The sequence below is a fragment of the Sesamum indicum genome, linkage group LG5 (assembly GCF_026168435.1).
Source record: "Sesamum indicum cultivar Baizhima isolate 11 linkage group LG5, ASM2616843v1, whole genome shotgun sequence".
Classification (NCBI taxonomy): domain Eukaryota; kingdom Viridiplantae; phylum Streptophyta; class Magnoliopsida; order Lamiales; family Pedaliaceae; genus Sesamum; species Sesamum indicum.
The window spans coordinates 20,279,179-20,290,166 of NC_142661.1; the positions used below are offsets into that span (position 1 = coordinate 20,279,179).

General features: G+C 37.8%; 1 protein-coding gene across 2 annotated transcripts; it reads left to right on the forward strand.

Moving 5' to 3' along the window:
* The first annotated feature begins 794 nt into the window (after positions 1 to 794).
* LOC105161603 (oxysterol-binding protein-related protein 3A) lies at positions 795 to 10,141 on the forward strand. Of its 2 annotated transcripts, none has more exons than XM_011079342.3 (10): positions 795 to 1,017; positions 1,307 to 1,400; positions 1,584 to 1,700; positions 1,782 to 1,854; positions 1,939 to 2,057; positions 2,145 to 2,266; positions 2,562 to 2,738; positions 2,838 to 2,982; positions 3,090 to 3,268; positions 9,675 to 10,141. In XM_011079342.3, the coding sequence occupies exons 1-10, from the start codon at positions 917 to 919 to the stop codon at positions 9,925 to 9,927; spliced, it is 1,380 nt and encodes a 459-aa protein (XP_011077644.1). In that variant the 5' UTR covers positions 795 to 916; the 3' UTR covers positions 9,928 to 10,141. The 2 variants fall into 2 exon arrangements, with proteins under 2 accessions (XP_011077644.1, XP_088736595.1); XM_088880469.1 differs by having other exon boundaries at positions 3,090 to 3,297; positions 9,675 to 9,811.
* The last annotated feature ends 847 nt before the right edge of the window (positions 10,142 to 10,988 follow it).

Consider the following 10,988-nt stretch of genomic DNA (forward strand, 5'->3'; position numbering starts at 1 on the left):
ATTCTCTCATTTTACTCTTCATTCTCATACTAACACTGTCTAAGCCCATCTGTCTGAGAACCACATTATGGACCACCCATTCTGCTTTCTCGACATACAGCCCGCACCCGCACCCGCAACCGCAACCCGATTCCCAATTGCACCAGTTCAAATGGCCACAATAATGGGAGACTTCTACTATCACGTTTACGGAGTGCTGTTATGCTGGTCTGCTTTCTTCTTCCTTTCTTTACTAATAAAAAATTAGAAAAAAGATCGGTGTCTGTATTTAGAATTTTTTTTAACTTAAATTAGATTTAGTTTGAGCAAGTATGATATACTTATCATGTGATATCACTTTTTCTTAAATGATACAACAATCACATAATAAATGTATTGCACTTATCATACAATTAGTTCATTTCCAACTAAATGCAATTTGCGTTAGAATTTTTCCTTATCTATTCTAGTTTGAGTTTTTCGATATTAAGTCATAGTTCATTAATCCTTGTGAAAATGGTGTTCAATAATGTCTTATTCTTGTGAAAGATATGTCAAGAATTCGAATTCCAGATTCATTAATACAACGAAGGGCTGACTCAATTTCTGTGGGCCGTCAAATTGTTGATGGCAGCCCAACTTAAACTGTTGGGTTTCCAACAAGTGAGTTTGGGCCAACTCAGTTTCATGTTACCAAAAAGCCCCTAGCCGCCAAGAAACGCAAAAATCTTGGGGACTAGAAGGAGCGTATGATATCTTGTCAACAAATTGACTATTCGTTCTTCAACCGCGTACAAATATCCTAGTTATTATGACGTCGTTCTTGACTTTCAAACTAAGGAAACCGCCAAAGGATCACAATATACTTAGAAAGATTATATATTGGCTTTGTTCTTCTTCTCTGAGCAAATTTTATTTTGAGAATTGTGACTAAAATATGGCACCGATCAATGATCAGGAACAGGGCGCTGGATTTTTCACTTCGTTTGCTTCGACCCTTTCCAGTTTTGGCAACGCCATGTCCAAATCCGTTAATGGGTACTCTCATCATTTTTTACTATGCAAATTCTTTATCCTTTGCTCTATTTTCAAAGGTCCCAAGTTCAGTTCTTGTGTTTCTGTTGTGGGTATTTTGTTTTGTGCTTTTCTGAATTTTATGTTGTTTCTTTAGTTCTTTTATTGTAAACGTGATTGAAGATTCTTGATTTGAGTTCTTGAATAGATGTCTTGGTTCTTGCATACAATTGCTGCCTACTTCATTTAGATGAGACTATCATACTTTGTTTAACATTTTCTTCACTCATACTTTAGTTTTTCCCATCTCTAGCTTGCTAGGTTACCAAGGACTTGAAATCATAAATCCTGATGGAGGCACTGAGGACACTGAGGTTGAAGCTCAAAAAGGAAGATGGAAGCCGGAGGTATTGTAATTCTTTTACTTTATCTTTAGTTTTTGTTCATGTTATGTAGTTGTATTCTTCACCTTGTCAATTATGGAACTTGTGTCGCCATCCCGAGATTTTGCTCGTACCTTTTGGTTAATCCTCAACTATTAGTCTAGATTACCAATCATGCATAATTTACCTATGAATTGTTTGTGGTAGGATCGGGACAGTTATTGGAGAATGATGCAAAACTATATTGGCTCTGATGTCACGTCAATGGTGACACTTCCGGTTCTCATCTTCGAGCCTATGACAATGCTTCAGAAAATGGCAGAGGTTTGTGTTGTCTAAATTCTTAAGCTGATTGCTATATACGATGTTGCGAAATACTCTGATGGGTGTAACTCTGATCACCAGTTGATGGAATACTCGTATCTATTGGACTTGGCTGATGAATGCGAGGATCCACACATGAGATTAGTGTATGCTGGTAATGTGTTCTTTTACAGTAGCTATCTCATGTGGATTCAATCTTTGTTCAACCATTCTGATGAGTTACCCGTGTTTTGTTCAGCCGCTTGGTTTGTGTCTTTATATTTTGCGCTCCAGAGAACATGGAAGCCGTTTAATCCAATTCTTGGTGAGACATATGAGATGGTCAACCATGGTGGCATTACATTTATTGCAGAGCAGGTGATCCATGAAACAGTTACTGTTTGCCATTTCTCTGTCCTCTTGCATCTACGATAAATGGTTGTTAACAAATGATTTTGATATCAGGTTAGTCATCATCCTCCAATGAGTGCAGCTCATGCAGAAAACGAACATTTTGTTTATGATATTACTTCGAAGTTGAAAACCAAATTTTTGGGGAACTCAATTGATATATACCCTGTTGGAAGGTAAAAGTTCTTTTCGCCGTGAACAGTGTTATTACATTATCTTCTTGTATGTTAAATCTCAAGAACCTGAACCGGATATTAGGAAGCTCTCTGTTCCCCTATTCTTCTACCGTCAAAGCTTTTCTACTTGGTCTTGGCCAAAGGCGATCATTCTGATGAATAGAATCTACTTTATAGGTTTCTTTATTACAATCAGATTCAAACATTGAGGATTTATTTTGCTATAATTTCTTGTAATATTTTTATTAAACACTGACTGTGAAACTATGATACTGACTCTATGTATGTTGTGCAGGACAAGGCTGACTCTCAAAAGAGCTGGTGTGGTATTAGATTTGGTTCCTCCTCCCTCAAAAGCTAATAACATTATATTTGGACGAACTTGGGTTGATTCACCCGGTGACATGATCTTGACAAACCTCACCACAGGAGACAAGGTTGTTCTGTATTTCCAACCTTGTGGATGGTTCGGGTATGATTCCATGACTAGCCGCCAATAATGTAATCTTTGTCGAGAACGTGCTTTTTGTCACCAATTTCATCTCTTGATACTCTATGTGCTTGTCTCCAGTGCTGGTCGTTATGAAGTGGATGGATACATATATAATGCTACGGAAGAACCTAAATATTTGATGACTGGGAAGTGGAATGAGTTTATGAGTTACCAGCCTTGTGACGCTGAAGGAGAACCAGAGCCTGGCTCTGAACTTAAAGAGGTTAGAACATGATAGTTTTGGTTACGATTTTTCGTTTGTCTTGATATATGGTTACCATCTTTCAGTTGAACGGTCTCCAAGCCTTTTTCATTTTGGTCTTGGTGCAGGTTTGGAGGGCTGCTGATGCCCCCAAGAACGATAAATTTCAGTATACGCATTTTGCACACAAAATAAACAGCTTCGACACTGCACCTAAGAAGCTACTGCCATCAGATTCTCGTTTGCGTCCAGACCGTTTGGCACTTGAGCATGCGGACCTGTCCAAAGCTGGTCTGGAGAAAACCAGGTCCCTATGTAGGGTGTAACCCTCCAGTGGTATTTCCTTCAAATATATCCTATCAACTATTACACACGATGGAGTACGAAACTCCTCAAAAATACAGGCCGAATACGATGTAGGGTGTAACCCTCCAGTGGTATTTCCTTCAAATATATCCTATCAACTATTACACACGATGGAGTACGAAACTCCTCAAAAATACAGGCCGAATACGCCAACAATTTACAGAAATGAAACTTACAGAGAAATAGAAAGAACTGAACAAGGAAACAGTACTGTTTGAATGTGGCTCAGGGGAAAGAGCCAGATCCGATTTCCGAAGGGACACGGTCACAGATACCGCACCCAAACACACAAGCCGCAACCCTCACGGTTGCTCCACTACCCACGGTACCCAACCACAACTCTCCGATCACAAAGACCGATCACTCTTACTTACCACAAAGCACGTTCTCACACAGAAAATATATCACTGAGATTGAGGGAAGAAAAGTCTGATTTTCTCAAGTTCGGCCGAGAATCAGAAGGGTGAGGAACCTCCGTTTTTATAGGCTAAGGAACATCCGGAGAGAGTCCGTTAGGCGGTTTCTCAAGAGCCATTAAGTTGGCTCTTGATAACCGCCGGAAACGGCAAGGAGAGAGAGAGACCAACGGCTGCATCGGTTTGAAGGGGGGGAGAGAAGAGGAGAGGGAAGCGGCGGAAACCGCAAGGAGGAGAGAGAGATTAGATTAGGGTTTGAGAGTGAGTGTGTATATATGTATAGACAAACCCGGGTCGGGCTGAGTGGAGCGGGTCGGTACCGGGTGTGGGCCTCCAAGTGGCGGTGGGCTTTAATGTGAGTGGGCCTTTGTATTTGGGCCATAATTTCTAACATACCCCACCTTGGACCAAATACCCAATGGTATAGATCAGGGGTTTAATGGATCTGGTTTTCTCATCATTGCCAATAAATACTCCAAGGTTGTACCTGCAATAAACAACACTAACCAACCACAGAAGTATTAATCAGGATTTAATAAGAGTATTTTTAAGCACTTACAGAATTTTTCTATTGGCAAGCACTTAGTGCCCATATCTGCAGGGTTTTCATCCGAACTGATCTTTTCAAGCCTTATCTCATTTTTCCCCACAATATCACGGATGAAATGATACCTAACATCTATATGTTTTGTCCTATCATGAAAGACAGGGTTTTTACATAATTGAATAGCAGATTGACTATCAGAAAAAATCACAGGTTTTTCTTTTAGGAAGCCGATTTCACTAAGAAGTCCACTAAGCCATAATGCTTCTTTGAAAGCCTCTGTGGTAGCAATGTATTCAGCTTCGGTTGTAGATAGAGCAACAGTATGTTGGAGTTGGGATTTCCAACTAATGCATGAATTGCAGAATGTAAACATGTAGGAGGTAGTGGATTTACGACTGTCCCTATCATTCGCGTAATTAGAATCCACATAGCCAATTAGATGTGCATGAGCAGAATATTTAGAAAATTTAATACCAACATTTTCAGATCCACGCAAGTATCTAAGCAGCCATTTCAATGCTTCCCAATGAGGGGGACCAGGATTTGACATATATCTACTTAAACAGCTAATGGCATAGGCAACGTCTGGTCTAGTGCACACCATAAGGAACATAATAGAACCTATCACATTTGAATATGGAATCTTATTCATCTTTTGCATTTCACTTTCAGATTGAGGGCATTGATTTTTGCTAAGTTGAAAATGGGCAGCCAAGGGAACAGTAGTAGGTTTAGAATTTTCCATAGCAAACTTCTTGAGAACAGATAACAAGTAAGGCTTTTGGTTCAAGAGAATAGAAGATGCTTTTCTATCTCTAGTAATACACATGCCAAGGATCTGTTTAGCATTTCCAAGGTTTTTCATTTCAAAAGTTTTGGAAAGATCATTTTGAAGACAATGGATAAGTTGTAAGCTAGAACTTGCAATTAACATGTCATCAACATATAGTACCAAAAAAATCGGAGTAGTATCAACATATTTGAAATAGAGGCAGTGATCATAATTGCTCCTAGAGAAATTTAAAGACAGCATAAATTCATCAAATTTTTTATTCCATTGACGAGGTGATTGTTTCAAGCCATATAAAGATTTTTTCAGCAAACAAACATGATCCGGTTTGGAAAGGTCAGAAAAACCGAAGGGTTGATTCATGTAAATATTTTCATCCAAGTCACCATGCAAGAACGCAGTTTTAACGTCCATTTGTTTAAGTTCCCAATCATAATAGGCAGTGAGAGCAAGTATAATTCTAACAGTAGTGTACTTAACAACAGGTGAAAAGATTTCATTGTAATCTATGCCTTCTTTTTGTGTGAAGCCCTTAGCAACAAGTCTAGCTTTATATTTTAAGGGATTTTCTTGTTTTATTTTAAACAACCATTTACAATCGACAACGGACACATTTTTGGGTTTAGGAACTAGGATCCATGTTTTATTGTCTTTTAGTGATTTCATTTCTTCTTTCATGGCACTAAGCCATTTGTCACTTTTAAGAGCCTCTTCTACACTAGATGGTTCTCCTAGTTCGGTATTTAGGCTTGTGTGAAAATCCCTAAGTTTTGAAGGTATCCTGGTTTGTCTTCTATCCCTATCCCTAGCAAGTTGGTAGTTATCTAGGGGGTTGATTAATGGGTTTGTGTCACCTATGTTTTCAAGGTTTTCTGCATTTTGTTCTTGGTTGTTGTTGTCTAATCCCTCCCCTTCTTGGTTATCCTCTAAGTCTACTTTATTAAAAGTAATTTTGTTTTCTATGGGTTTGGTCTTTTCCAAGCACGGCATCTCATTCTCATTAAACGTAACATCTCTACTAATCAGAACTTTAAAGCCAGGTTGACTCCTAACCCATAGTCTATACCCTTTCACCCCTTCAGGATAACCAATAAAAATACATTTGAGAGATCTAGGTTCAAGTTTATCAACATTTTGATGAACAAAGGCAGAACATCCAAACACACGTAAGCAGGAAATATCAGGCAATTTTCCATTCCACATAAAATCAGGGGTTTTTCCAGATAAAGGCACAGAGGGAGACATATTTATTAAATGAGCAGCAGTTAGGACAGCTTCTCCCCAAAACGTTTTAGGCAATCCAGAACTAATCAATAGGCATCTCACTTTATCAAGCAGTGTTCGATTCATGCGTTCAGCTACTCCATTTTGTTGAGGGGTATAAGGATTAGTCTTATGCCTTCTTATACCAAATTTATCACACATTTCAGAAAACTGTTGATTACAGAATTCTAAGCCATTATCAGTTCTAAGAGATTTCAGCTTTCTACTAGTTTGGTTTTCAACAAAAATTTTCCATTTTTCAAACTTGTCAAACACTTCAGATTTATGCTTCATTAGGAAAACAAACACTTTACGAGAATAGTTATCAATGATAGACAAGAAATATCTATTACCACCATGGGTGGTCACATTAGAAGGACCCCATACATCCGCATGAACATAGTCTAAAATGCAAGTAGACATAGATGGATTTGGGGAGGGGGATGTAGGAAAATGAACTCTATGATGTTTCCCCATGATGCAATCATCACAAAAATCTAATTTGTCAATCCTTTCATTCAAAACACCGTCCCTTTTTAAAAACTCAAGACCTTTCATGCTTATATGTCCAAGTCTTTTATGCCAAAGAGTGGTTTTATTGTTTTCAAAAGCAGATGCAGCAATATTTTTATACGTAGCAGTGCAAATGTAAAGGTTTCGTTTTCGCTCAGCTTTAAAAACAACCAATGATCCTTTCAAAATTTTCATAGTCCCTTTCCCCCATCTACCTTCTAGCCCATCTTCCTCTAATGCAGCACATGATATTAGATTGTGACTTAAATCAGGTACGTATCTAACATTTTTCAAAATCATTTTATGACCTCCTTCAAAGCATAATGAAATGTCACCTAGACCCTTAATATCACACTTTTTCTCATTAGCCATGGATACAAAACCAATATGCTCATGCTTCAAATTAGAAAAAATGTCTTTAAAAGGACTCATATGAAATGTGCAGCCAGAGTCAATTAGCCATTCATGCATGTCAAGTGAATTCACAGAATTAGCTTCGTATACAACAAAGACTTCACCATTTGATTCTATGGACACATTGTTAACAGGATCTTTCTCCTCATAGTTTTTATCCCTAGGTTCTCGTCTAGGTTTTCTACAATCCTTTATATAGTGGCCTTTTATGCCACAGTTATAACAACGTCTATCTTTTATTCTATCATTTCTGAAGTTGTTTTCTCTAGTTCTAGATTTGCTCCTACTGTTTTTATTCCTGCTTCTACTCCTACTGTTGTATCTAGAATTAAAATTCCGAGATTTCATTCTACCTCTAACAAGGTTGACTTCATGTTGGTTTTGACTGGGTTTGTTGGTTTTAATGTCTAATTCCTTACTCTTTAAGCCATTAACAACAGTTTCTATGTTTACACTATCCCTACCATATTTAATAGCAGCCTTTACGTCAGAATAGGATTCAGGGATAGCATTTAAAAGTACAATTGGGGAATATTCATCAATATTTTTATCTCCAGTAAGTTTAATATCCTGAATCAGTTTTGTAAAATCATCAAGGTTCTCATCAATATTTTTTGATAAGTCGAGCTTATATCTAAAAAACTTTTCTAGTAAAAACAGTTTATTCGGTAAAGAAGTTTCGGTGTAAATTTCCTCTAATTTATACCACAAAGCTTTCGAAGATTCTTGTTTACCAACTTTTCTCAAAACGGTATCAGAAAGGTTTAAAATAATAGAGGAATACGCAAATTCATCATTTTCTTGTTTCTTTTCTTCCGAAACAGTTTCAGCATAATTGCCATCAATGGCTTTGAAAACCTTTTGTTGAATGAGAACACCTTTCATTTTTTGTTGCCAAATGGCAAAATCACTTTTACCATCGAAGGGTTGGAGGCTGTAACCAGCCATTTTAAAAAAATAAGGACAGTACGGTTTTTGAAAAACAGGTAGTAAGTTTAAGAAAAACTGGGTTTTTAAAAAAATGGAGTTTGAAAACGAGAAAACAAAACAGAGAGGTTTAAGGAGATGGACAGGATATTAATATATCAAATACCAACCAAGAAACAATGCACCAAAACAGAGATACACAGAGAGGGGCCACGGACAGTAGAAGAGTATTACAGAGTAAGAGTGATTATATAGATAACAGAGTATAGCAGAAAATCACAGCGGATATAACAGATATAGTCACTTGCAGAAACAGCAGGAAACCCCAAACAGTTATAGCAGATAGCAGAAATACCACAAAGAAATCGCACAGATGTAACAGTTGTAACCAAGGCCGGGGTTTACCAGCCTAAGTCCCACCTAGATACCCGACGACCTCAAGGGTCCGGCCAAGGGGGATATTAGGGGGTTTACCACGGCGACAGAGATAATACGAGTAATGAGATATAACAGTAATAATCACTAACAGTACAAGGAAAAATAATGCGATAAAGGAAAAGGAGGGGTTTATCAGAGGTTACCGCCACCAGGATCTGCACAAGTCAGAACGCAAGCTCTGATACCACTGTAGGGTGTAACCCTCCAGTGGTATTTCCTTCAAATATATCCTATCAACTATTACACACGATGGAGTACGAAACTCCTCAAAAATACAGGCCGAATACGCCAACAATTTACAGAAATGAAACTTACAGAGAAATAGAAAGAACTGAACAAGGAAACAGTACTGTTTGAATGTGGCTCAGGGGAAAGAGCCAGATCCGATTTCCGAAGGGACACGGTCACAGATACCGCACCCAAACACACAAGCCGCAACCCTCACGGTTGCTCCACTACCCACGGTACCCAACCACAACTCTCCGATCACAAAGACCGATCACTCTTACTTACCACAAAGCACGTTCTCACACAGAAAATATATCACTGAGATTGAGGGAAGAAAAGTCTGATTTTCTCAAGTTCGGCCGAGAATCAGAAGGGTGAGGAACCTCCGTTTTTATAGGCTAAGGAACATCCGGAGAGAGTCCGTTAGGCGGTTTCTCAAGAGCCATTAAGTTGGCTCTTGATAACCGCCGGAAACGGCAAGGAGAGAGAGAGACCAACGGCTGCATCGGTTTGAAGGGGGGGAGAGAAGAGGAGAGGGAAGCGGCGGAAACCGCAAGGAGGAGAGAGAGATTAGATTAGGGTTTGAGAGTGAGTGTGTATATATGTATAGACAAACCCGGGTCGGGCTGAGTGGAGCGGGTCGGTACCGGGTGTGGGCCTCCAAGTGGCGGTGGGCTTTAATGTGAGTGGGCCTTTGTATTTGGGCCATAATTTCTAACACCCTACACTAGACAACTTGTTATTTTTGGCTCGTGGCTTCAACATAACGAAATTATCTTTAGGTTGTTGTTTGAAATATCTACTTTTGCAGACTGGAGGAGAGGCAAAGGGCGGAGAAGAGAATGAGGGAGGCCAAGGGTGATGAGTTTAAGGCCAAGTGGTTTGACTTAACAAATGAAATTGCTTCAACACCTTGGGGGGAATTGGAAGTTTATCGATACAATGGCGAATACGGGCACCACCGCGAAGCAGTTGATAATTCAGATAGCATTCGAGAAACAGAAACCAACTCCATAGAGTTCAACCCCTGGAAGTATCACAACCTGCCTAACGCTCAAACCTGAGAGGATTATCATCCAATTCCGATATAGCATGTCTTTGCTGATTCAAGAATTATGACTACTTATGAATAATATTCTATTCTTGGTAGCTTCGATATTTTTAATTCGTTTTCTAAACATCATCCACGGTGATTATTAATTCCAGATTATGGGATGTGATGGTTTAAGGATGGACGTGGTATCAGATTATTTTTAGTGAGACTTGGAATTTGGAGCACATTTGTTGGATACATAAACACAAACATTTACAAATTGGAAGCAGAATATATGGTGATTGCATTCAACATAAGCAGTAATTAATACCCAAAATGTAGAGTGTTGAGCACATTTGATTTGTTAGCAGGCACATACACAAATTAAAAGAAAACCATGAAAGGGGAAAGGGAAGAGAATCAGTTGCTTTTCTTGTCCTAAGCCACATCTCTTTATTAGTGTTTTGGATTTGTAAGTTGATAAAGTCAATGGAGTAGTGGATGGCATGTGCTGTGCCCATCAAGCTTTCTTATCAAACTTGTTTTCTTATCCTAGGATGATCTCACTTGTTCTTCAACTACCATTTTTTTTTCATTAATTGGAAATATAAACAAATTTATTTAAAGTTAATTCTTTATTTTTGTTGTTGCATTCTCATGAGTATATAAAAAATTATAGTGTGAAATAAAAAAAAATTATAAAAAATTCCAAATAGAGTGAGGTGAGGAAAAAGAAAAAAAAAGTATGTAGGAAAAAAAGAAATGTGTGGTAAAATAAGAAAGAAAAAATAAATTATAGTTTTGAATTAATTAAAAATATGAAAACTTATAAGAAAAAAATAAATATGAAGAATGTGTGGGAGAAAAAATTAATTGTAATAGGGTTTATTAAAATCTTGGAAGTTTGTGGGGACAAAAATTATTTAGAACATGGGATAAAAAAAAAAGGAGTAATGGGGTGAGAGAAAAATTATAAAATAATTTAAAAATATTAAAATTACTATTATATATAGGCATTTTTTCTTAAAGAATAAAATGCATAAAAGGAGAAAATGGGATAATAAAAAATTGATACGATTATTAAAATATATT